Source organism: Pan troglodytes, chromosome 4, assembly GCF_028858775.2.
Source record: "Pan troglodytes isolate AG18354 chromosome 4, NHGRI_mPanTro3-v2.0_pri, whole genome shotgun sequence".
NCBI lineage: Eukaryota > Metazoa > Chordata > Mammalia > Primates > Hominidae > Pan > Pan troglodytes.
Genome location: NC_072402.2, coordinates 77,221,216 through 77,249,207, shown reverse-complemented (window position 1 = coordinate 77,249,207; position 27,992 = coordinate 77,221,216). Strand labels below are relative to the sequence as shown.

The 27,992-nt window shown below is 37.7% G+C and overlaps 1 protein-coding gene across 7 annotated transcripts in view; it reads right to left on the bottom strand.

Annotated features, from left to right (window-relative positions):
* Nucleotides 1-27,992, bottom strand: part of LOC129143978 (parathymosin-like) — a 376,200-nt gene that overhangs the window by 299,079 nt on the left and 49,129 nt on the right. The window contains exon 3 of one of the 7 annotated variants that reach the window (XM_063811315.1): nt 9,162-11,020. The exons of the other annotated variants lie outside the window; for them this stretch is intronic. Coding sequence (XP_063667385.1) covers nt 10,979-11,020 — 42 coding nt within the window. The 3' untranslated portion in view covers nt 9,162-10,978. Of the gene's footprint in view, nt 1-9,161; nt 11,021-27,992 lie in introns of those variants that run through there. 7 annotated transcript variants of the gene reach the window in all.

The following is a 27,992-nucleotide window of genomic DNA, read 5'->3' as shown; positions in this document are numbered from 1 at the left end:
ATGAAGAAATAACAATCTGGTCTCGGGGCATCGTGTTCTGAGGCAAAAATTTGCGAAGTTTCAAATAAGCCTGTGCTCTAAAATGCCACTTATTTAAATATTAATAGTTTTATTTATTTAATGAAGGTGTTAAGCTTTAAAATTTGATTTCATGGGATCATCCTAACCTAACCAGTTTTCGGTTGTATGATTTAACTTCTTCGTTACTTAACACCTTAATCTCCTCCTCAATAAAACAGAAATAATAGTAATTTTGCTCTGATAAGGTAGTTGTAAATTTACATAAACTATATGTAAAATGCTTGCTATAGTCCCTGAAACTTATTGGGTGTCAGCTATTGTGATTATTGTTATTGTTGTTGGTAGTTATTGGCAATTTTGCTCAAAAAAATTTTAAAACATCCTCAAAGATACATGGAATTCATAAAATCCCATAATTAGAAGGAAGTAAAAAAGGTTAAGAACATTGATAGCTATGATATTCTAGACGATCACTCTGTTGTTATAATAATCTTTGTTATTGAAATTATAATCAATTCTCAAATAATTTTAAAGTTTTTTATTATTAGGGGACTTTTCACTTTCTTATTTCCACTTACAGTCTAAATCAAGATTTTTCCAAATGTTTGGAAGTAAATAGGCATTATTTCATGCACTCTAAAACACACACATGCATGCACACACACACATGCACATAGGTATAAATATTGACACACCAGGGCACTACAGGTCACAAGGGGCAGAATTAGAGTGTCTCCTTAAGGAGTCGTACATATCACTTTTCCAGAGAGAAGGATCTCCTATTAACTTGTACATTAATGTACTTAAACTACCAGAAAACACCGTATATATGAAGCTACTGGAGAGATTTTAAGAAAACCAAATTCCTAAGCCTTATGCCAAACCTACTGAATCAGACTCTGCCAATATGGAAAGTTATTACAAGGCTTTTTCACAACCTGACCTCCCCTGTTAGGATGAACAATAATGTTGATTTATAATAAAAAGGTGTGCTGATGGTTACTACAGGAGGCTTTTTAACAATCCTATTACAGGAAAGCAATAAAGAAGAATCCCCTTAGAATTTGATGTCAGAGAAATCATTTCAGTAGACTCAAAATGACAAGGACATTGATAGAAGCTGCTAAAGATAATTCTGGAAAGGGATAATAATACTCCTTCCTGTATCAGCAAAGAGTAAATAAAGCTTCACATGTCGATGCTGTTCTCCAATAAAAAATTGTTATTCATATATAATTTCAGGGAGGCAAAAACTGAACTTTATTTTGAATGCAAGCCTTTTGCATGTAAAATTGATAAGGAGAGATATTTAGCCGATTCAATCATTCTCAGTATCTATTTCGTGGTTGCAGAGAATCCTTCCTCTAGAATTGACTTCCCATATACTCATACCTACTCATCACCTAGAGACTAGTTCTCCAAAATCAGATTTATGGTTGATGTGAAGTAGATTTGAACCCCTAGATGTCTTTCTCTCAATTTTTCTTCAACTCCAAATTTAAAATAAAGGAATGTACAGGCAACCATTTTCACCTAAATGAAAAGACCACACACTCTGCCTGCTGGTGAGAATGTCCTCCATTCCAAGTGGATTCATAAATTGTTTCTTTTAAGAAGTGACTGAATTCTAGAGTACCCTTTGCTTCCAGGATAGTATTTTTTTCTAATTTTTAAAAACATACCTCTGGACACCGAAAAAGGGCTGCTTAGACTAATAATCCACCCACTTACAGTCTATTTTAATCTGAAATTATGGCTTCTCCTTTAGTCATCCATTAAGCAATTAATGTCTACCAGTTTAAAAGCATTTCTGCTATTTGCTTTTGTGTTTTTCTTGGAAATCAATTCTGTATTTGTATTGCCACAAGGGAAACTATTTAGACTGAAATCCCCATTTGTTTCTATTTAATATTTCTGCCTGTAGCCCCTCTTGCTCTGAGTGTATTAATTCTTTTATTTTAAAAAGGCTATTTTGATGTCTTTTTCATCAAATAAAACTACTCAGCTGGTCTCAGACATTTTCTGTGATCCAAGAGGAAATTTTTAACTGTAAGAGAGAATAATTGAGAATCATATTGGAAATTTCACAAAGTTCTGCTCTTCTGCCACTGTTCTCACTAGTTTTATCAATAGGCAATACTGAAACCTTGCCATGTGAAGATCACATGCTAAAAGCTTTAAGCGAATCGTCTCATTTACTCCTCCTCACATGCTTTTAATAGAGGTGAGAATATTGGCCCCATTTTACAGATTAGGACAGTGAGGTACAGAAATGTTGACTCACCTGCTCGAAGTTGCACAAGTAATACATGGCACAGCAGGGACTTGAACCCAGGTTGGTTGACTCTAGAGCCGACCTTATTAACCACCACTCAGTACTGCATGTTTATTATCATTATGTCAAAGTTTTAGTTTTGCAAACTCTATGTTTATACCAGGCTGCATTATGTTTCCTAAAGACATCAGGTCCTTGTCTTTGGAACCTGTACATATTACCTTATTTGGAAACAGAGTCTTTGCAGGTGTGATTAAGCTAAGGATTTTGAGATGAGGAAATCATCCCAGATTATTCATATGGGACCTAAATGCAGTCACATGTATCATTTTAAGAGGAAGGCAGAGGGAGACTGAGTAAAGGCAAAGAAGAGATGTGAAGATAGAAGCAGAGATTGCAGTGATGTTGCCACAAGCCAAGGAATGTCAGGAGCCATAGGAAACTAATTAGTATTCCAGAGACCATCTGCTACTTTACTGACAATTAGGGTCTACTAAAAATAGAAGAAAAAAATTGTTTCACTGGTGATACCAGCTTTTAAATAGTCTGACATGTTTTTTTTAAGTTGACTCCATATTTCTATAATTCTATTCATTATTTTAAAACAGAACAAAGGCATACACATTGAATAGTGAAAATGCATGGCCCTAGAAAGCAGATTAGGGGAAGAAAATTAAAATGTGTCTTTCTCATTAATTCTTAATTCCTGAAACGTACTCAATCAGCATATGCCTGTAACTCACCCTATTTTATGTACATAGAGTTACCATCTTTCCTTTCTTGGCTATGATCTGGTACTTCAGGGTGGTCAGTGTGGTATAATGCTTAAGCAGCTCAGCTTGGCAGTTCCCTGGGAGCTCCTAGCAGCTGTGATTATGAATAATTTATTACAGGGTGTCATATTGGCAGCCTTTTTCATAACTTCCTGCCGAAAGAATAAAATTTCCAAAAGTTTTAACTTCCTGCTTTTCTGAATTATTGATCCCCCCTTCCATGTAGTAGGACTTAAGAGAAGAAAGGCAACTGAATATCTTGATGTCACTGACTGTCTCCTCTTCCTCTTTTTTGCTACAACTTCTGCACCTCATGATCAATTTTTTAACTTCCTTATGTGAAAACAATTCTATATGCATTTATATTATTCCAGATTCAAATTGCTTTCTGAAATAACTTACATTTATAAAAATCTCAGGTGATATCATAAACTATTTTCTAAAAGAGCCTAAAAAATCTTTAAAACATTTAAATAGAAAATTTCTTATGGGTTTTAAAACAGAGTAGTTATTTTGTTACTACTTGCATATTTTTTCATTATCTTCTTATTCTTAATCTTATCCTATTTATTGTCTTCTTGTTCTTAATCTTAACCTGTTTACTGTCAAATTTCCACTCTATATTTTCTTTTTGCCTAGGAAAGAACAAAGTAGCTTTTTAATATTCTTGCTCTTTCTAATCCATTCATAAGTATAAATAAACTGAGGTAATCAATTCTTATGTGTTGAATTGTGTCTTCCAAAAAAGATACATTATGGTCCTAATCCACCTTACCTCAGAATTTAACTTCATATGGAAATAGAATATTTACAGATGTAACTGAGTTACAATGAGGTCATTAGGGTGAGCCCTAATACACAATGACTGGTGTCATTATGAAAAGTGGACATTTGCACACGGACACAGACACACACAGAGATGAGAGGAAGACACACAGGCAGAAGACAGCCATGTGATTTCAGTCACACATCTACAAGCCAAGGAACACCAAGCATCGCCAGCAAGCCGCAGAAGCTAGAAGAGGCAAGGAAGGATTCTCCTCTAGAGTTGTCAGAGAGAGCATGCCCCTGACAACACCTTAATTACAGACTTCTGGCCTCTAAAACTCTAAGACAATACATTCTGTTGTTTTGAGCCACCCAGTTTTTGGCAGAAAACTAATGCATTTATAAATAATGAGAAACAAAGAACTAAAAATGAAATTATAATTATTTGGTTTGTTCAGAATGACAGGGTATATCAAATATCATCACCCAGAGGGATCATCTGGAGGAGAGAAATGAGCGTCATGCTAATAAGAGCTCAGAAAAGTAATTGAGGAAATTCATTACTTCAACCCGGAATGGCTGCCTGTTTCCCAAGATGTCTCGCAAGTTAATTACTCCACTTAAAAAGAGTCCACTGATCTCAGAGTGCTGCTTTTTTAAGGAGTCTCAGAAATCATCTAGTAATTTTTACATTTATCCTTTGAGACTCAGCTGAGATTCACCACCACGATGAAGCCCTTCCTGCCCCTTATCCTTGGGAGAATTGACTTGTTTGCCTTTTCTGACCCCATAGTTCACTGTACAAACTTCTGTTTATTTCAGCCCCTCTCACAGTATATTTATAATAATTTCTTTCTGTTTCTTTCTCTCCTATGAGTATGATGGTTTCTAAAAGATACACACTGGCACATAGGAGGTATTCAATACATACTTTTGGAAGTTTCAGTTTGCATTGCTGCTGTAACGAATTACCACAAATTTTGTGGCTTAAGTCAACACAGATTTATTATCATACAGTTCTAGAGGTCACAAGTCTAAAATCAGTCTCGCTGGGCTAAAGGTAAGGTGTTAGCATGGCTGACTCCTTCTGGAGCCTCTGAGGGGAGAACTTGTTTCCTCGCCTTATTCAGCTTATTGGGACCCCATGCATTCCTTGGCTGTTTCCCTTTCCTCCATCATCAAAGCTGGCAGCGTACCATCTTTCAATCGCTTACTTTCTCTTTCACTCTTATCTCTGTCATCACATTTTGTTTCCCCTGACTCTAATCCTCTTGTCTTCTTCTGTTTATCACCTCCACATATTATTGGTCAGTGGCCACAATAGTCACTGTGCTAGAAGCCTTGGGATGTTACTTTTTCACTCTTTCACTCTTACTTTCCTATTCTTCACTTACCCTTATATTAATCCATCTCATATTTTGCTGATTTCACTTCCTAGCAGTTCCTCAAATCTCTCTCCTTCTCTTTATTCCTCCTGCTACATCCTAGATGAGTTTCTCCTCACTTCAAACCTGGACAATGAAATGTTTCCAGTCTGCCTGACACTGATCACCTCCCCTTAAAGCCATTCTCCTATCTGCAATACAGGACTGTATTTAATAGCTATGTCTGACCTGTTTAAAACCTTTAATGACTCCCATACAACTACAGGGTAACACTCAGGCTCTTTGGTTTGGCACTCTAGGCCTTCCATGATCTTGGACACTCCCTGTCTCTCCAAGGTCATCTCCCTTTAGCTATTGCCTCATGCTTTATGCTTCGATAAGCCAAACTACTGGTACCTTCCAAAGTAATATACATTGGTTTCTCCAATGTACTTATACTTGTCATGTGAAACTTTGACTGTATATTTGGGGTACATAAGCTATTCTTCAGTACCCCGCAAATTCCCTGGCACAGAGGAGAAATGCAAAATGCATTTAATGAATAAATTAATGAATATGCACTTTAGGAGCAGAACTGGGAACTATTGACCCTCAGATTTGTTAGTGTTCTTTCTACTACACTGTACATTTCTAATTATTGTATGTATATCTACCATGTTATTATGGAAGACTGTTCTAAGGATATAATATTTCAGCCCTTGAGTTGCCAACAGTGTAATGGAGGACACAAACAATAAATAGTTTGTAAATCAGTAATTTTACAACAAACACATTTTTAATTTTGTGATTAAAATTGCTAACAGAGTTAAAATAAAAAGTGCTAGGAACTCCTGAAATTACCAAAACAAGGAGATGTTGATCTCTCCGGGTAAAACTTATGCTCCTTTCTGCCTTTCACCTGTTCCTTCCACCCCAAGGAATAGCGATATTGACATGCATGTGCAAAGTTTATTTATTGGACTTTGTACCCAGGAAAGGAAGTGCTAGATGTGATGAGGAAAGGGAGAGAAAGCTTGGTGTGCCCATGGAAGATTCTTGCTCTGTAACGGTTTTGGGTATTTTTCTATTCTTTCTCTTTTTCCTTTTCCTTTTAAATTATGTTTTATTTATTATTTTTATTTATTCTTTTTTTTTGAGACAGGGTCTCACTCTGTCACCCAGGCTGGAGGGCAGTGGCATGATCACAGCTCACTGCAGCCATGCCTCCCCGGGCTCCAGTGATCCTCCCGCCTCTGCCGCCAGAGTTACTGGGACTGCAGATGCACCCCACCATGCCCACCTAATTTTTGTATTTTGGGTCGAGACAAGGTTTCACCACATTGCCCAGGCTGGGCTCGAACTCCTGAGCTCAAGCAATTCACCTGCCCCAACCTCGCAAAGTGCTGGGATTATAGGCAGGAGCCACCACTGCTATGATACACTGGGTTTGGGAGCCTACACCTTAGGATGACCTGGAGTAGTGAACTTAAATAAGGGCTGTTCTAAGGCTAATGGTGAAATAAAGCATTGGGAGACATTACTGTGATAAACCTTAACAACATGAAGATAGTAGAGCTGAGAAAAATTCTGAGCTATCGGCAAGGAGAGAGGTCAGGAAGGAGGTGCAGAGGTGCATGTTCTCTCACCTTATATCTAGGGAGTCAGAAATCATGCAAAGGTGGTGAATCCATAAAAAAGATACGAATGCATTTCTGAAACCCTAACATGACAAAATAAAAACATTAACCAATATATAGCTAGTAAACATTAGCAGAAAAGCAGGGAAGCAGAGGTAATATAAATGAGCTAAATTTCTCAAGTTTTAGGGCAAAAAGTCAATATATATTACTTAGAGTTGATAAAAATATAAATATAAGCATATCATTTAGTATTATGAAGGAAATCATCAAAAGAAAATAGTTAAGCTATATGAGGAGATAGGTGTGGAAGACAGGAAGAAGACATATTTTGATTTTATCATCTATCTGTGCTGTTTGAATGTTCTGTTTTTCAGTGTGTCTCTTACAATAGTGATATGTGAAATATCACCTCTGTAAGTATTATGTCAGAGTATTTTGGTGGCAATCACAGAATTCTTGGGTCGGAGTAACTTCTGCAATTTATCTCATATAAGAAATCTAGAGTACGCTGAGTGTGTCAGGGTTATGGTTCTATTTCTCTCTGATTAGGTTGACCTGCCCTCTTCTCTGTGTGGGCACTGTGTTCAGACACCTGGTAGCTTCAGACATCTCATCAGTAAGGGATGCTATTGGTGCCTTGCCCAGATTCCCTTTACTGGGCCAGCACACTTGTCCCCAAGCAGTTGTGAGAATTGCATTTGGCAAAACAGGACCCACCTTGCCTGAGAAGCAATGTCCTTTCTTATCAGGGTTGGGGAAAAAGGGAGCCAACCAATGACTAGTGATTGACCAACACGGGGTTACAAAAGATCAATTCTTTGCCTCAACATGGGACCAACTCCATGTGAAGTGTTTGTTCCAGAGCTTCCTGTAGGACCAGGCTGAAGCCGTTCTCCACCTGAGAACATACTCTTGCTTAGCCTTCTTCCTGCACTCTATTCTGCTTCCCTTACTGTTTGTCTCCAGGGAATACACCCTCAGCAAATATCTTGCACAAGAATCCACATCTCAGGCTTTTCTTTAGGGAATCCAGCCTGAGATACTCTCTCTAGGTCTCATTCATCCCAGAATCCTCTCTTGTCCATCACCAACTGACTTTCCCTCTTGCCTCATTTGCTAGAAATTCGTGTGTGTGTGTGTGTGTGTGTGTGTGTGTGTGTGTGTGTATGAATGGTCTAGGCATAGATATAGATAGATAGATATAATTGGTCTAGGCATGAATATTGATACAGAGATATACATGGATATGAATATAGATATATCTCTATATCTAGAATATAGATAGGTCTCTATATCTATGTTCATATCCAAACCAATTCTAATCTAAGATAAATGGATGTGACTACGGATATAAATGTAGAGATATATCTATATTCATACACATATATAGAATCCATATATATCTCTATATCTATATTTGTATCAATATATATGATTCATATCCATATATATGATTCATATCCATATAGATTTATATCCATATATAGAGATTATATTCATATATATTAATATAGATCTAGGGATATACCTATATCCATGCCTAGACCAATTACTAGTTAGAGAAGTGGCATTACTGTTATTCCTTTAGACATCTGGAATGGAGTGGATGTGGAAGAATCAATCACCAAAACCACTGCAAATATTAATGGGTGTGATCTGCTCTGTTGGAAATTTTTATTCCTCCCATGGTTTTCTTGCCATGGGGCAATGGTAAATCAACTTATGTGTTGGTTCCACCAACCTGAATCTGAAAGTGCAGGGAACTGGAATGAGTGCACATTAAATTACTTGAGTAACTATATAAGCTCTTGATAACCTAAGAGAAATAATATATTTCCAGCTCGTCTAATTCTCAACAAAAGAATAATGCTGTATTTCATTATTTTCACTGCACAATGACACATAAAGCTTCAAAGTTGACAAAGAAAGCTTCAATTCTTTGCTGAGTGCAAATCTGCTAGGAAATACTGTGAGACTTAAAAATCAGCCTTGTCCTGAAACCAGAAGGTCAGGACAAAACACACAAATCAAAGCTGTTCAATTCATTAGAAACAAAACTCTTGTAAAATAAATTTTTCCAGAAAACTATGACATCACCAGGAGCAATAAATATTATCTGCTGCTTCAATTTGTGGAGAAATTAGGAAATGGAAGCAAATGGGGTAATAATATGGGGTAGTTTCCTCTTTAATATTCTTTGATTTACCCCTCCCCATATTCCAAGCTATATCCATCCTTGGGATATAGCTTCATATTTTCTGGTTCTTCTCTCTTTGTAAGAAAATATAATGAAGTGAAAAAGAAAAGTGAGCCGACAATCAAGGAGATAAGATGAAGTATTTATTATATAAAAAATAATAAATGGGATTCTTTTTTGCTTTCAATTTTACAGAACTTAAAATGAAGTTTTTGGGGTTTTGTTTTGTTTTTGACTTCTTTGGGAGAAAATATGAAGATAAATGCAAGAATCTGAAAAGTAGAATAAATTTCTTACAAAGAAGGAGCAATTACATATACCCTTTGTACTCCTATATAGTGTTTGTTCTTTTATATTTTTCCTTTTAGAAAATAAAAAAAAAGAAATCTAGAAAATACAGAGCTCGTGAGGGCTTAGAAAATAGAAAATAAACTCTCTAAACAATTTAGAGTTTGGGAAAGTGGCAGCAACCACATAAAAGTACATCTCTCACATAGAATGAAAAGCATCATTTGATGAAAAGCATCTTGTCTTGTGGAAGTTTAGAAATTTACGTTCTCTTCCTTGCTTTATTACTTGCTCACTGTGTAACCGTGGGCAAGTAACTTAACCTTCATAGTTTGAACTTTCTTACTTTGGAACATTAGGAAGTAATAATTATAATGCTGTTAATTCTAATATTGATGATATTTATTAGGCACGTACAATATGAAAAGCACTACATGAAATCTTTATTTATACATATGTCTCATGTTCTTTTTTTCAAAAAACCTTGATATAGATATTTGAATTCTCATTTTATAGAATTGGTCTATCTATTAAGAGGCCTTTGGTGTCAAGTCGCACAGGAAACCTAATTCAACAGACTTATCCAATAAGAAGAATTGAATATTTCCCATAAGAAAGTCTCAAGCTCTGTTAGTGAAGCAACTCGTTACATTGCCAGGGGTCAACGTAATGGCATCACTTCCTTCCCTTGGCATGCAGGCTTTGATTATTCTAGCTTGACCCTTCCTGATCACAAGATGGCTGCCACAGTTCTAAAAATCACATCCTCCTATAGTGATGAGCACTGGCAGAAAAGGCTATTTCTACCAATGGATCTCTTCAAGAACAAGGAAGATTTCCTCATAATCCTTCCAGGTTGATCTCCTCTATGTCTTATTGGCCAGAAATGGGTAACATGTCCATCTTCAAAACAGTCTCCAGCAGGAGGCATGCAATTACCATCATCTATTTGAACCAAGTCTGTCTGATCTTTGGGTCAAAGAAGAACCTCTGCCACACCTAAACTTTGAACACAGTTTCAAAATAGCTACACAACGTTAAGAGTGTGGCATAGTTGTTGGATGAACATTGTGGTATATGAGCAAACAGAGGGCCGAAAAGATAAATTCTTTGCCCAAATTCAAAGCTAGTGAATGGCAGAGGTAGGACCTAACCCGAAGTCTCTCTGAGAACGCAGTCTAATCTTTTCTGAAATCTTGCCCTGCATCCTATTTTGTCTTGTTCCCAAGTAAGACATTTCATATAAAGTCTAAGTCATTTGCAAGGTACATTTTGGGAAGCTCTACCAACCAGAGCTACAGATGAACTGAATTATAACAGGCTTCTTAGGCATCTCCTGCCTCAACACTTAACTTTGGGAAAACCAGGAAACATTACTGCCCATAATCCCTTTCTCCTCAGTCTTTGTGGTTGAGTATGTAGCCAACTTCAATCCTGGGCACGATGCCACCACCACTAATGGCAGGAGGCAGAAGATGTTCAAATAACCTTCCACAGCACACTTCCCGTGAATCAAGATACTGGTTAACAACTTCACTAGCATGAGAGGTGGCCATGTGAACAAATGTGAATGATGTGATCATTGAAATTAAGTCCTCCTCTGTTTCAGGTAAGGATATTCATTCTTTGAATATGCTAAAGGAAGGATTTAGTCATGGAAGGATTGAGGAAGGGAGAAGTTTGATGAGTAAGCACTGCAAAACAAAAGCACAAAAGAGAGTATTTAATTAAGTACTATTAATAAGAGTAATTAAGTATTAATTAAGTACCATATATTTATTCTTATTTTGTTGTATTTGCTTTTGTTGTATTTGCTTAGCCATAAATTCTTTGCCTAGGCCACTGTCCAGAAAAGTTTCTCCTAGGTTTTCTTCTAGAATTTTCATGGTTTCAGGTCTTACATTTAAGTCTTCCTTCCATCTTGTGTTATTTTTTTTTTTTGGAATATGTTGAGAGATAGGGATCCAGTTTCACTCTTCTGCATGTGGCTATCCAATTTTCCAAGCACCATTTATTGAATAGGGTATCCTTTCCTCAGTGCACATCTTTGTCTGCTTTCTCAAAGATCTGTTTGTTGTAGGTATTTGGCTTTATTCCTGGGTTCTCTATTCTGTTTCACTGGTTTATGCATTTACTTTTATACCAGTATCATATTATTTTGATTATGTAGCCTTGTAGTATAATTTGTAGCCAGGTACACACTGAATAAATTACAATCATTACTCTTAAGGTTAAAAAAGAGAGTATTTACAAGGAATAGTTAGAAAAGTTGATAAGATAAAATATAATTGAATTCTAAAAGCACAAGTGGGCCTGTGAATAATCTAAGATGGGGCAAATATTCTCATTCTGAAGAATGTAAGTTATCAATTACTTTGCCCATTTATAGCATTTAATATGACATCACTACTTCAAAGAAGCCTCAGTTGGAGACACGGAGACACCATAAAATTCAAGGTTTAATGATTATTATCTATATTATAAATATCAGGGGATCAAAACATATTTAGATAATTGGATTATTTTATCATTCTATTATGTTACTTCTTACATTTCTTTTCATTGTTGTTTTAGTGGTAGTCATATTTAATGAGTTAGCATCTGAACCTGACTAAGGTAAGTTTAAATGAAAAGTGTTTTTACATGTTGAATATACCTGTCACCTATATTTTAGGTTCACTCTTTGCCTCTCTAGTTCTGTCTCATAGATATGAAGATGGTGTCTTAATTGAGCTAATCCTTCTTCTCTTTTCTTCAAAAGTGCTACAATTTCTCAGTAGTAACTATGGCACACCACTATGAGTTATGCTTCTGGGAGTCTATTTGCTTTCTACCAAGCTCAGTTCTCAACAGGGCAATACCTCTGCCTTTAACCCCCCTCCTGCAGGATACAGTCCAATTATTCTCAGAGCCACTCCTGGGGAAAGCAGAAGCAAAAATTTCATGGGAAATAGGGACATCTCTCATGAGAAAATCACCACTTTACAAGCCAGCAGAAATCATATGAGCACTCATTAGTTGCCCCCATGCAGTATAAACCCAGAATTCCTAAGCCCTACTTAAGAATGTGCCTAAACATAGGAATGATACAATGGACTTTGAGGGCCCAGGAGAAAAGGTGGGTGTCAAGTGCGGGATAAAAGATTGCAAATTGGGTTCAGTATATACTGCTTAGGTGATGGGTACAACAAAGTCTCACAAATCACCACTAAAGAACTTACTCATGTAACTACCACCTGTTCACAAAAAACCTGTGGGAATAAAAAATTTTTTAAAAATCCTGTTTCCCTAAAAAAACAAACAAACATAGGTTACATTCATTAAAAAGACTGCACTGTTCTTTCATTTTTGTTTTTTTCCCATTATATCTATGATTACATACACCTATTCTTCTGCCATCAATTCATATATGCACACCTTTTGGTAGTTTTAATTGGTTACCTCCCATAAATAGAGACTTATGTTAGAATAAAATGAAACCGATAGATTAAGGTTAAAAAAATAAAATTAAAATGTGCCTAAACATGGTTTAGGTGAGGACCAAAAGGAAAAATAATTTTAGATTATAAGCCTCTAGTATGTCCTATAGTTAGATAGTGCAGTAGATAGATGAAGCCAACTTGCCGGGGTAGGAAGGATAGATTTGGACTCCAGCAAAAAATGGCACAAAATGTTTGAAGTGTTTACTACTGATTCTTGATTCAGTCATGATTTAAGTCAAGAATTCCCAGCTGTAACCTGAAACTAGCCTGCCACTTTAGCAACAAACTTTAATTTCAAATTAGAAATCCCTTTATCCATGTGTTAGAGATCAGCACAAGTTAATAGTTGAAAACAGTTGGCCTGCTTTCACGAAAAATAAGTTTTTGTTATAATTTTTGGGAAAACATTTTGCTTTGAAGGAAGCTGTGGCATGATGTCATTTTCAGAAGGGACTTCTATAAAAGTAGCCAACAATGATTTTGTTCTCCCATTCATCAGTTATTGCTTGCTTATTAGATAACCCTCTTTAGTCAGTTGTACCTGGCCTTTTCATGGGTTCAGGTACCCAAAGCTGTTGCCTTCACTCTACAAATCCTATCCTGCCAGTACCAACAATGCTCTCTCAAATCATTTTTGCTGTCTTTCAACTCAATATGGTTAGTAAGATTTGAAAAACAAAATGAAATTAGGTAAATGACATTTTAGCAATCAGAGATTATTAATATATTTATGATCACACAAAGTTATTGCTAATATTTTTGCTGAATAGTCAATACTATGAAACATACAGTGCAACAGGAAGGAAACAATGGTCTCTGCGTACAGAGATTGTGGCATTTGTTGGTGTTTTATCTATTGCTAAAAAAGAAATTACCTCAAAATTTAGCATTTTAAAACAACCATCTTATTTTGCTTATAATTTTGTGGTCAGGAATTTTAAAAAAGCTCAGCTAGGGATTCTCACTTGTTGTCTCTCAAAACGTTGCAGTTGGATATTGGCTGGGACCCCAGTTATCTGCTCAACTTCCAAAATGGCTCGCTCAGCTGAGGCTGTCAACTAGAGTAATTGAACATAATGTCTTCCATATGACCTGGGTTTCTCACAGCATGGCTGCTTGGTCCTGAGAGCAGTATCCCAACGGGAAGCATTTAGACATCATGGATTTTAGTGGGCAAGGCAGGAACTACACAGTTTCTTCAGACCTAGCCCTAGGAGTTACACAATCTCATTTTCCCTGCATTCTATCACCTGAAAGGCCACTCCAGTTGCAAAAAAAGAGGGGCATTTGGCTCTCTAATGTTAACGAAATAAAAAGACGAATGTCAAATGATTTGTGGCTGTCTTATTCTGCCAAAACTACAGAAAATCCAGCTTTTTAGAGTGCCAACAAGAATTTCTCTCAGAAAAAAATATAAAAATCAGTGGAAGATTTTATTTTAAAGACTTCTACTTATCTACTCATAGATTAAAAAAATTAGTGAAGTGATTCTTTCTGCTGGGCTCATAGGAAAAGAAAATAATATCTTTTTTTCCACATTATTCTGTTTACAGCTGTGCACATAGTGAAATTCTTGCAAGTATCAGAAAGATTTCTTTATTAACATTAATTTCCAGAAGAAAATTTTCCATCTGCTTTTTTAAACTAGGGTTATTTTCCACCGGATGTGTTTAGTATAAGTAGTCAGGAGGTATCATGTTATTTTTCTGAATTGTTCTAGTTCATATATTCATATTTTTTAAAGTATAGTTTTGAAAGAACCCATTTTTATCCAAAAGAAGTTCTGGTAGTATAAAATGTCATCCATATACTATGATGTAGTCAGTGCTTATATAAAGGAATCTGTGTTTTTGTTTAATATGATCTGGTAGATAAAAAGAAGAAATCTTATTACTTGAACAGCATCTACTTCTGACAGGTAATATGTGAGCAATTACCTGTTTGTGACTTTTTTTCCCACCTTTGAATTTTTCAGGAAAACTTCAACTTTGTCTTAATTTGTTTAGTTTGAAATCATGCAGCTGCATTTGCCTCCTTGTCAAAGAAAACAAAATTTCTTTCAGGTTGGGCAGAAAAGCATTATACCAGTTGTTTTGACCACCAAGGACAGATTTAAATAGGGTTCATCAAATCAAAAACAACAAAGTAGAAGAAAATTGAAAGTGCCTATTGTCATCACTCCTGGCTCAGTGCTTCTCAAGCCTTAATGTACATGTGGAATCCTATGGAAAATGTAAACTGTTGATTCCTATTCAGCAGGTCTTGGGTAGGGTTGAATATTTACATTTTCAAAAGTTCCCAGGAAATGATGCTGCTGGTTAAAAGACTACATTTTGTGTAGTGAAGGGGTCCATTAACTTAGAAATAATTGAATTTGACTCTGAGGGGCACACTGGCAAAGAGAACCAGCAAAGAGTTGCTATATGTTTAAATGGACTTCCAAGAGTAACAAATTTAATGTATTTAAAACTCTCTTAAACTTTTTTTAAAATGTCATTAATGTTTACCAGTGGTAAAATATATAAAATTATGCAAAAATGAAAAAAACTGTCAGGTTTTATTTTATGATGACTTTTAATAAAGCAAATTATTATAGTCATGTAACAAATGACTATAGCTGAGGTTAGAAATCCATTTTCCTCAGAATAAAAACAAAGCTGATTACAATAAATTACTTTGGCTGATATTTTTTAAAATATTTAAAATGCTAATGCAAGGTGGTAAAATAGGAGGTCCTAGACTTCACTCCTACCCCAGAAGAAAGTTCAACCAGCCACTATTCACACACGAAAACACCTTGATGAACACCTTAACATGTGGGAATAAGTCTGAGTCACCTGTGTGTTCCACAAAAGTGGAAAAAATTAAAAAGGTGGGAGAAACGGTCTGGCTTTGGTTGTATTTCCCCTCCTCCTCTAAGTCAGCACCATGCCACACAGAGAAGATTCCTCAGGGCCCACAGTTTCTATACTGAGAAAAGAGAACCAGGTTGATGGACATCCAGGTTCCCTAGCTTTCTGAGACAGTCTCTAGGAAGCCCAATCCTCATTCTCACCTCATAAGGAATGGGGAACATGGGAGAAAACTACACAGCTAAGCCACCTGGGGTCAGAAGGAAATAAAGCAAGAAGGTGGAGTCCACAGAGAATAGCATGCAGAATTTGGTAAAAGCTCAATATACCTGGAAGCAGCAGAGTTCCATCAGAGATATCAGCTAACAGCATAGCTCACCCACAAAGCCAAGCTGGTCACTCCCAGAAGAGGTAGAGAATGTTACCAGGCTTGAATCCCTAGACAGCTACCCTCCAGACCTAGTCTTGGACCTTACCCCAAGATCCTACTCAGGGTGAGAGAAAATCTGTAGCAAGTTCCCATAACAAGCAGATGCTAGATCTGCCACACCTGGAAGTTTAATCAGGGCTCCCCTCAGCTTCAAAGCCTATTTCCAGAAACTTCCTAGGGAGGAAGGCAAATCTCAACCATGCATTTTTTCTGACAATGGCAGTTATTCCATCCATCCTGATCTACTTAACTTGGGGCCCCTTCTGCAACTCTATGCAACTACTGAAGTCAAATAGCATTACCTTTTCTCCATAACTACAGCCTGTGACCCAGCCAGATCAGAGGCAATAGCAGTGCTTATACAGCAGCTCAGCTTGATAGCAGATCTCAGCCAGGGGTCTTGCTGGACAGCAAAACCTAGCCAGCTACCCCACCCAAATTTAGAAAAAAGAGAGTAGTAGCCCAACCATGCAAGGAACCTGAAAGCAAGCTCTGCTTGCCCAGGGTCATCACCAGCTGGCTCATTCAGAATCATAGGCAAGACTAACGAGGAAATGCTTATCCCTACCAGAGAACTCCTATAAAAGCAGGAAAATGTGGCTGTCTCTTCAAATGCATAAATGCCAATGCAAGGACTTAAGAATTACAAAGATTGAGGAAATCATGACACCTTCAAAAGAAACTAACAAAACCCAAACCATAAACTCTACAAAAGTAGATGTACGAAATGACAGAAAAATAATTCAGAATAATCCTCTTTAAAAAATTCAGTGAACTTCAGAAATATACATATACGAATAAAAAATTAAATGTGATTTGAAGAACAATACCCAAACCACATGAGAAGTTTGACAAAGAAGTAGAAATAATAAGAAAACATCAAATAAAAATCCTAGAGGTGAAGAATGTAATGACTGAACTAAATATTGCAAAAGAAAGCTTTAACAGCTAGCATGATCAAGCTGAAGAAAAAAAAATCAGTGAACTTGAAGACAAAACATTTGAAATTACCTAATCAGAGGAATGAAAACAACAAGAAGGGGTGAAAAAGAATGCAGAATGCCTACAAATTTGTGGGACATCATAAAGAGACCTAACTCATGCATAGTAGGCATTAAAAAAGGAAAAACAAAAATGAACAGAAAAGTTATTTAAAGGCATAATGGATAAAAATTCCTCTAATTTGAGGAAAGAAGCCAACATTTAGGTACAGAAAGTACAGAGAAAACCAATTAAATTCAACTCAAAGAGAAATTCTCCAGAACATATAATTATCAAACTATCAAATTCAAAGACAAAAAAAATTCTTAGAGAAGCAAAAGATAAGAGATTCATCATATACAAAGGAGTCTCAATATGACTATCAGCAGACTTCTCAGAAGAAACTCTACAGGCCAGGAGAGAGTGAGATGATATATTCAAAATGCTGAAGGGAAAACCTGCCAATCAAGAATGCCTTACTAAACAAAGCTATCTTTCAGAAACGAAAAATTAGTAAAAAGTTTCTGAGACAAACTAATGCTTACTAGGCAAAAAATATTTTATCATCACTAGGCTTGCCACATAGAAATTTCTAAAGAAGTTTTTTACAACTTAAAGAAAAAGCTACTAATAAATAACATAAAACTTATGAAAACACAAAACCTAATAATATAAGTAATGTATTAATCCATTTTCACACTACTGATAAAGAAATACCTGAGACTGGGCAATTTACAAAGTAAAGAGTCTTAATGAGCTTATAGTTCCACATGGCTGGGGAGGCCTCACAATCATGGTGGAAGGCAAGGAGGAGCAAGTCACATTATGGATGGCAGCAGGCAAAGAGAGAGCTTGTGCAGGGAAACTCCGATTTTTAAAACCATCAGATCTCATGAGATTCATTCACTAAAAAGACAACAGTGCAGGAAATACCCTCCCCCATAATTTAATCACCTCCCACTGGGTTCCTCCCATGACATGTGGGAATTGTGGGAGTTACAATTCAAAATAAGATTTGGGTGGGGACACAGCCAAACCATATCATTCCACCCTGGCCCCTCCTAATCTCATATACTCACATTTCAAAACCAATCATGCCTCCCAACAGTCCCCCAAAGTCTTAACCCATTAACTCAAAAGTACACAATCCAATGTCTCATCTAAGAGAAGGCAAATCCTTTCTGCCTATAAGCCTGTAAAATCAATAGCAAGTTAGTTACTTCCTAGATACAATGGGCGTACAGGCCTTGGGTAAATACAGCCATTGCAAATAGGAGAAATTGACCAAAACGAAGGGGCGACAGGCCCCATGCAAGTCCGAAATCCAGCAGGGCAGTCAAATCTTAAAGCACCAATATTATCTCCTTTGACTCTATGTCTGACATTTGAATCACACTGATGCAAGAGGTGGGTTCCCATGGTCTTGAGCAGTTTCACCCCTGTGGGTTAGCAGGGTACAGCCTCCCTCCTGGCTACTTTCACAGAAGGCGTTGAGTGTCTGTGGCTTTCCCAACTACATGGTGCAAGCTGTTGGTGGATCTATTATTCTGGGGTCTGGAGGATGGCATCCCTCTTCTCAAAGCTCCACTAGGCAGTGCCCCAGTAGGGACTCTGTGTGGGGGCTCTGACCCCACATTTTCCTTCTGCACTTCCCTAGCAGAGGTTCTCTTGAGTGCCCTGCACCTGCAGCAAACTTCTGCCTGGACATACAGGCATTTCCATACATCCTCTTAAATTTAGATGGAGGTTCCCAAGCCTCAATTCTTGGCTTTTGTGCACCTGCAGGCTTAATATCACATGGAAGCTGCCAAGGCTTGGGACTTGGACCCTCTGAAGTTATGTCCCAAGCTGTACCTTGGCCCATTTTAGTCACAGCTGGAGTGACTGGGACACAGGGCACCAAGTCTCTAGACTGCACATAGCACAGAAACCCTCGGCCCAGCCCAGGAAAACAGTTTTTCTTCCCCTCAATGAGAGGGGCTGCTGCAAAGGTCTCTGACATGCTGCGTAGACATTTTCCCCATTGTCTTGGTGATTAACATTCAGCTCCTCATTATTTATACAAATTTCTGCAGCCAGCTTGAATTTCTCCTCAGAAAATGGGATTTTTCTAGCATTGCCAAGTTGCAAATTATTCAAACTTTTATGCTCTGTTTCCGTTTTAAAACTGAATGCCTTTAACAGCACCCAAGTTATCTCTTGAATGCTTTGCTGCTTAGAAATTTCTTCTGCCAGATACCCAAAATTATTTCTCTCAAGTTCAAAGTTCCACAAATCTTTAGAGCACAAGCAAAATGCTACCAGTCTCTTTACCAAAACATAACAAGAGTCACCTTTCCTCCAGTTCCCAACAAGTTTCTCATCTCCATCTGAGACCACCTCAGCCTGGATTTTATTGTCCATGTCACTATCCGCATTTTGAGCAAAGCCATTTAACTTGTCTCTAGGAAATTCTGAACTTTCCCACATTTTCCTATCTTCTTGTGAGTCCTCCAAACTGCTCTGACCTCTGCCTGTTACCCAGTTCCAAAGTCACTTCCACATTTTTGGGTATCTTTTCAGCAGCGCCCCACTCTTCCAGTACCAATTTACTGTATTAGTGCATTTTCACGTTGCTGAGAAAGACATATCCAAGACTGAGCAATTTACAAAAGAAACAGGTTTAATGAACTTACAATTTCACATGGCTTGAGAGGCCTCACAGTCATGGCGGAAGGCAAGGAAGAGCAAGTCACATCTTACATGGATCGTGACAGGCAAAGAGAGAGCTTGTGCAGGGAAACTCCCATTTTTAAAACCATCAGATCTCGTGAGATTCATTCACTATCATGAGAACAGTGCAGGAAAGACCTGCCCCCCTAATTCAATCACCTCCCATCAGGTTCTTCCCACAACATGTGGGAAATGTGAGAATTACAATTCAAAATGAGACGTGGGTGGGAACATAGCCAAACCATATCAAGTAATACAGAACAATATTCAGAATACTTTAGTACTGTAATGGTTGTGTGTAAAGTAATTTCATCCCTTGTATGACAGTTAAAGGACAAAATTATTAGTAACAACTATAGCTAAAATACATTGTTAAAGGATACACATTGCCAAATGATTTAAATTCAGACACCAAAAACATAAAATGGAAGGGAGGATATTATAAACTGACAGTAGTCAGTTCTTACATATCAATAATTACCTTGAATGTAAATGAATTAAATTCTTCAATCAAAAGACACAGAGTGAATGGATGGGTAAAAATAAAACCCAATAATATACTCCCTCCTCCACCTCCCAAAGTGTTGGGTATTATAGGCAGAAGCCCTAGGACCTGGAAAGCCCTTCCTTTAAAACACGAGTTTTACAAAGACAAGACCATATTATTGAACATGTTTTGATTTATCATTTGGCATATTTCTCCAGATCTCATAATGTTGCCTCTAGGAACTACACAAGTATTATGGATGCCACTGACCACTGCAGCAACCTCAGCCAGTGTCCACAAAGATGGCACTGTAGCCAATACCATCATACAAGAAAAATGTGCAAACATTTGAAAGGGGAAAAAAGTTAGCTTGTAGATGATATAATTATGTGCTTAGAAAATTAAAAACAATTTTTCCAATACCATTATAAACATTTTTAAATTCTCCTTTTGCATATGCTCTCCATTTAACTTTTACTCAAATATGTTTTACAAAAAAATTATATAATTGAAATTGCTAGTTCAATGGTGTGCATGTTTCTAATGTCCTTGCATGCATTAATGTCATGTCTAATGTCATTTCAGAAGGGACAATGACAAATTGTCCCTTCTGAAATGTACAAAAGTTTACTTCCTCCAACTCAACTACAAGCTTAATCTCTGACTTTTTGCCATTTGGTAAATGAGATTTCTCAGTACTGGCTATGTTGCAGTGAAAAGGCCACTCTCATACGGAGTTAATGGGAGAGTAAATCAGAACAACATTCCTGGAAAACAATTTCTAGCTAAACATTAAAAGCCTTGAGAATGTCCATACCCTTTGACCTATTTCTGGGAATTTATCCTAATGCAACAATTCAACATGTGAAGAAATAATTGTACAAAATAATGTGTGTCCCATTATGTTTTTTACATAGCAAACTCTTGTAAGCATACAAATTATCTAAAAGATAAATTGTTATGAAAATTATAACACATAGGCAAAAATTAAAATAATAATAATTTTTATAAATAGTATAAAATATGCATTAAAAATGATGGATGGAAAAGAAAATATCAAGATTATCAAAGAGTAGCTGCTTGATGGAGAACAAATTGACTGTGCACAAGTCATCATTTAAATAGAATACAATCCTGGAATTGTGCAGTGAGACACTGTCAATATTATTGATGCTTCATTCTTCTTGACTACAGGGGATATGTCTCCTTCTGGCCAATGTGAGGGAATGCCCCAAGGAGATGCTCATGAGGAAGACACAAGATGACTAATAGCCAAACAAGAGGATGTTTAACTTGAGGATGAATACTCCAAATTAAAGAGCTGAGCATCAGTACTAGAGGTGTTCTGCTGAAAGACAGCTACACCGTGAGGTGAATTTACCACTTACTAATAATAAAATAATTAGTACTGTAAAATAATGTAACTAGTTTAATCTTTCAGACCACATGCTTAGGGAGTAAAACCTTAATCTCTATGTAAAATCATATTTCACATGATTATAGAAAACCTAGTCCAATCAATTAATAGTAAATTGAATTTATCTCAGTTGCTTTGGGTATAAACTCAGCAAAATCAGGGCTTCCTTTAATCTCTCTGCCCCTCTTCTCCCTGTAAGATTCCTAAACTTTAGCTCATATATTGTCACTGGGAGAGAGGTTGCTAGTCTATGGTCCTTGGCATAGCCCCTGCTGTCTTCCTCCATTGAGTCTCAGTGCATATGCAGGAATATCTCTGCAAGCACAGGCCTGTAAAGATCTGTATCTTCCTCAACCTGAGACGGAGAGCATTCCAGGGCTATGGTCCACTCTCAGCAACTTCCTCTCAATTCACAGGAGCTGGAGAGGACTTTTGCTTATTTTTCTGTACTTTTCTAGACTATTTGTATTGTGGGGAATCTTTGAACTTGGGGAGATGATTTAGGACATCTGGCAGAAGAAATTTCTAAGCAGCAAAGCATTCACGATGTGACTTGAATGCTGTTAAAGGCATTCAGTTTCACAAGGGAAGCAGAGCATAAAAGTTTGAAAAATTTGCAGCCTGACAATGAGATAGAAAAGAAAATTCCATTTTCTGTGAAGAAATTCAAGCTGGCTGCAGAAATTTGCATAAGTAACGAGGACCTGAGTGTTAATCACCAAGACAATTGGGAAAATGTCTCTAGGGCATATCAGAGGTCTTCATGGCAGCCCCTTCCATTACAAGCCCTGAGGCATAGGCAGTAAAAATGGTTTTGTGGGCCAGGTCCAGGGTCCCTTTCCTGTGTGCACTGTAGGGACTTGGTGCCCGGCATCTCAGATGCTCCAGTTGTGGCTAAAAGGGAAAAGGTACAGCTTGGACCATGGCTTCAGAGGATGCAAGTCCCAAGCCTTGGCAGTTTCCACAGGGTGTTGAGCCTTCAAGTGCACAGAGGTCAAGAATTGAGGTTTGGGAACCTCCACCTGGATTTTATAGCATGTATGGAAACACCTGGATGTCCAGGCAGAAGTTTGCTGCAGGTGCAGGGCCCTCATGAAGAACCTCTGCTAGGGCAGTACAGAAGGAAAATGTGGGGTCAGAACCCCCAAACAGAGTCCCCACTGGAACACTGCCTAGTACAGCTGTGAGAAGAAGGCCAAAATCCTCTAGACTACAGAATGGTAGATCCACTGACAGCTTGCACTGTGTGCCTGGAAAAGCTGCAGACACTCAACATCAGCCCATGAAAGCAGCTGTGAGGCAGGCTGTACCCTGCAAACCCACACAGGAAGGGCTGCCCAAGACCATGGGAACCCACCTCTTGTATCAGTATGACCTGGATGTTAGACATGGAGTCAAAGGAGATTATTTTAGAGCTTTAAGATTTGACTGCCCTGCTGGATTTTGGACTTGCATGAGGCCTGTATCCCCTTCATTTTGGCCAATTTCTCCTATTTGTAATGGATGTATTTACCCAATGCCTGTACCTCCATTGTATCTAGGAAGTAACTAACTTGCTTTTGATTTTACAGGCTCATAGGTGGAAGGGACTTGCCTTGTCTCAGATGAGACTTTGGACTTGGACTTTTGGGTTAATGCTGGAATGAGTTAAGACTTTGGGGGACTGTTGGGAAGGCATGATTGGTTTTGAAATGTGAGTACATGAGATTTGGGAGAGGCCAGGGTGGAATGATTTGGTTTGGCTGTGTCCCCACCCAAATCTCATCTTGAATTTTAGCTCCCATAATACCTACGCATTGTGGGAGGGACCTGGTGGGAGATAACTGAATCATGGGGGCAGTTTCCCTCATACTATTCTTGTGGTAGTGAATAAGTATCATGAGATCTGATGGTTTTATAAACAGAAGTTACCCTTCACAAGCTACCATTTTTTTCTGGCTGCCATGTAAGGCTTCTCTTTGCCCTCCCTTTATCTTCCACCATGATTGTGAGGCCTTCCCAGCCATGTGGAACTGTGAGTCAATTAAACCTCTTTCCTTTATAAATTACTCAGTTTCAGGTATGTCTTTATGAGCAGCATGAGAACAGACTAATACAAGCAGAACAGGGTTACTTTGAGAAGCTTGAAAACTCTCTGGAGTTCCTCAAAAAGGAAATGAGATAGGAAGGAAATCTGACCTCAGATTTCCAAACCTATCCAAATGTCTTATCCTCTACTCCACTCATATGCAGTGATTCAGCCCCAAGAAAGAAAAAAAGATGTGTGTTTAGAAACTTTCCTGTTTGTGACCCCTTATTCCTCCCCTTATTTGGCCCCAAGCTAGTAAGAACATTCCCAGTCTGTGGTGGCAAAACCATCTGGCACCTCATCAGTTCTCTTTCCAATCTACTATTTGTGGCCAAGTTATTTGTAGCAGGGCCTTGAAAATCAAATGCCTGGGCTTTGAAGACTACTGTGCCTGAAAGCAAGAATTTGACCCCTTAGGTCTCACTCCACTTGGAGGCATCTTATTGTCAATGAAGCCTCCACAACAGAAGTCAATATGGTGCTGAGTGTAAGACCACCTCTCCACTGACCACCATTAACGGGGCTCAAAAAGTGCCCTTGCACCTCAAGTAAGACTCACATTGCAGAAGATTACATGACTCCATCAAAATGAGTCAAATGAGAGTCCCCTAAATTTTTCTGCTCCTGTCATTTCGTCACCTCCTTGGCTGCTCCGTGCATATTCTAAGCATGCTCTTATCTTAAGGCTTAATCTTCTTCCCTCAGATATCTGCTCCCTTACTTCCCTCAGGATTTTCTCAAATTCATCTCCATGAGGCCTTCCCAGGTCACCCTATCTAAAATTTCAAAGACCTGCCTGCATGATTTGAATGTATCCCTTCCAAACTCATGTTGAAACTTAATCCCCATTGTGGTAGTATTAAGAAGTGGAGCCTTTGTGGAAGTGGTTAAACTCTTGAATGAATCAGTGCCTATTTTAAAAGCACTGGAAGGAACTAGCTTAAGCCCCTTTTTACCCTTCTGCTTTGCCTTCTGAAGACACACCATTTGTCACCTCTGCAGGACACAGTTGCAAGGTGCCATCTTGGAAGCAGGGGATGGGGCTCTCACCAAACACCAGGCCTGCCAGCACATTGATCTTAAACTATCTGGCTTCTGGAACTGTGAGAAATAAATTTCTGTTCCTTAAAAACTACCCAGTCTCAGTTATTTTGTTATAGTAGCAGAAGTGTACTAAGACACTGTCCGTATTTAATACCTATTTCCTTTGCTTTAATTTTTCTTCTAAACAATTATCACAAGAGTACAAATATGCTTTTTCTTATTGTCTGTCTTTCCCATGATTATAACTGCGAAGAGGGCAGAATTTTTGCATGCTCTGTTTACTGCTGGAATATCTGTCATCAAAAAAAAAAAACAAACAAACAATGTGGAATTCAGTACAGAGAGATTTTACAACAGAGAAAAGGGACTATAACAACAAGGGCATGGATATCGCAATAGGGAGAACACGCCAACCATGAGATCTCAAAGCATCACAAAGGTCAGATAGAAAAAAAAGAAAAAAAACCTTTCTTTTAAAGAAAGGAGTAAATGACACTGGAAAGAACCAGGTGTGAGAAGTAAGATGAGCAGGGGTTAGGATCAATTAGGGATGTTTTCCTAGAGGTCAGCTGATTCTTGCCATTAAAGAGGAAGAGTTTTTCCACATTCCAATGGTCAAGAGTGCACCAAAGTTCAGTTCTTTTCTGAGTGAAGGAGAGAATCTAACTAAAGTTTAGTTAACACAGATAAGTGGGCTTTTTGCCCATATTTGTCAATGGAAACAAGTAGGTCATAGACGCTTACCATTTATGAAGCAGAGAATGGGACTAGGTAAGAAGGGAGTCATTATTGAATCTTATCTAGGGAGTCATCATTGAATCTTATCTAAGTCATATGAAGAAGGATGGCTCTTTGCAGTAAGCTGTTCCAGCAACACAAATAGGTGGGGGTGATTTCTTGACCCTTCCTGATTTCCGGGATTATAGAGCTCCGAGAAAGTTGAATATTGTCAGCCAGTGCTTAAAACAGTGCCTTCCATAGAATAGGTACTCAGTCAGTATTAGTTGAATAAATGAATTAACACCCCTTTGGCAAGGAGAATGAAGGTGAAAAGATAACCAAACAAGGCAATCAGGAAAGGAGAAGAAGCCCAGTTACTGTGTCAGACTTTACCTTCTCAAATAATAATCATCTATTATTGTGGTTACTGATGAGGGATCACTATGCATCAAGCACAGTGCTAAGTGTGTTATGGTGTTATGTGCACGAGTGATGTCAGTTCTGACTGAGCTGTGACCTTTGGGCTGCTCCTGTCTGGCTTTTGCCCACTGGTGTTTGAAATGGGCTAATTGTCATGGACAGCAAAAGACTAATTATGTTCTCATCAAAAATCTCCTTTGAAAAAAGAAAAACAGAACAACTTTAACTTTCTGCTCAGGTTTTATGAACTCATGATTAAGCTCTCTATGAAAGTTTTCTTTTAAAAGAATCAAGGGACATGTCTATAGCCTTGTATTTCTTATGATTTAGGCTAGAGGCTATCTAAAAATTTATGTATACAAAATACTTCACAAGCTGTCAACAGAGATGCCACATTGGAAGTACAAGTATTCAATTCAAGTTACTCTCTGAATAAAAGCAAACATCTCTACTGAACTTCTTCCCATTGTTCTTAAAGAGGAGCTGAAAGAAAAAGAAGCCAGTCCCTAGTACTTAGCATCAGGGTTTCTTATGTAATATCCCAGAAGGGGGAATTTATTTGGGGCCTTTAAAAGGCTGTGCTCCTCTTCTTTGCTTCTAATAGAAGAGTGTTTGTTTATAGTCATTATCTGTACATTTACTGAATTCCTACTATGTGAAGTGCACTGTCCTAAAAAGCTAGCATTCTTCTAAAAGTTTGCTCCTGCAATTCTGGAGTTACATAATAAGATTAAAACTGGTGACTCAATTTGGCATTTGGTTGGAAAAGACAATAGAACACTTTGGATTCAGGAAATAATTCCTCCTACCTCAACTAACTAAAGCTTTATAGAAACAAAGGAATTTCCATTGCAACTCTAGTGTAGCTATTGTGACATTTAATTACAGGAAGTTAAATTGTGCCTGATTTTAAAATATTAAATCCATTATTTACTTCTGAATACACAGTGGTCAGAAGTATTTGTTGTTTAAAAAATTATACAAATATATATGCTAAACTGAATTATAAATTTAACATGTTTTAGCAAGGCCCTATTTTTGAATAAGATTAGTAAAGAGTATATTTAATTAACACAACTATTATAAAGTGCTCAGCAATGGTGCTTTCAAAAGCATTTTGGATTACTTAATGAGATTGGAACAGATTAATATAAATGCCAGAGTACATAAGAGTTCCTTCTATTCAAATATTAATTAAATTTCCCCTAGAAAAAATGTAGTATAACTTTTCTTAATCTCTCACCTTCTTTGTGTCCCCAAATATTTCAAAGACATTTTAAAGTGCATTAGAATACCACTGGAAATGATCTAGCCATGTGAAATGGTTGTGCGTAAAGTGCGTGATTTGAATGCCATCAAGCGGTGTTACTCATTTGTGATCCCTGGAGGGCAGATGCTGTGCTCAGAGGGTCTGCTTGTACAGGCAAAGCCTCTTTCAGATGTTTGAAAGAAGCTCAGTCTCTATGAAATATATTTCATAAGACTTTGTTTGGACCAATACCATTTCCCTCTCAGATCTAAAGCCTCTTCATCTTGTTGAGCTTTGATGACTTAGTGTGAGGTTTGTTTAAGGACTTATTCTAACTCCAAAGTCTGGTAGAAACAGACTTTCTTCTACTAATAACTCACTCTGATCTGCTCCCAATAGTGTGTTTGCTTCACAGTTCAAATCCTTGCTTTTTCATGGCATCTCACCTGGCGGCTCTGGTTTTACTTATTATAGGTTAGTGCAAAAGTAGTTGTGTTTTTTTTATTTATTATACTTTAAGTTTTAGGGTACATGTGCACATTGTGCAAGTTAGTTACATATGTATACATGTGCCATGCTGGTGCGCTGCACCCACTAATTAGTCATCTAGCATTAGGTATATCTCGCGAGCTATCCCTCCCCTCCTCCCCCCACCCCACAACAGTCCCCAGAGTGTGATATTCCCCTTCCTGTGTCCATGTGATCTCATTGTTCAATTCCCACCTATGAGTGAGAATATGCGGTGTTTGGTTTTTTGTTCTTGCGATAGTTTACTGAGAATGATGATTTCCAATTTCATCCATG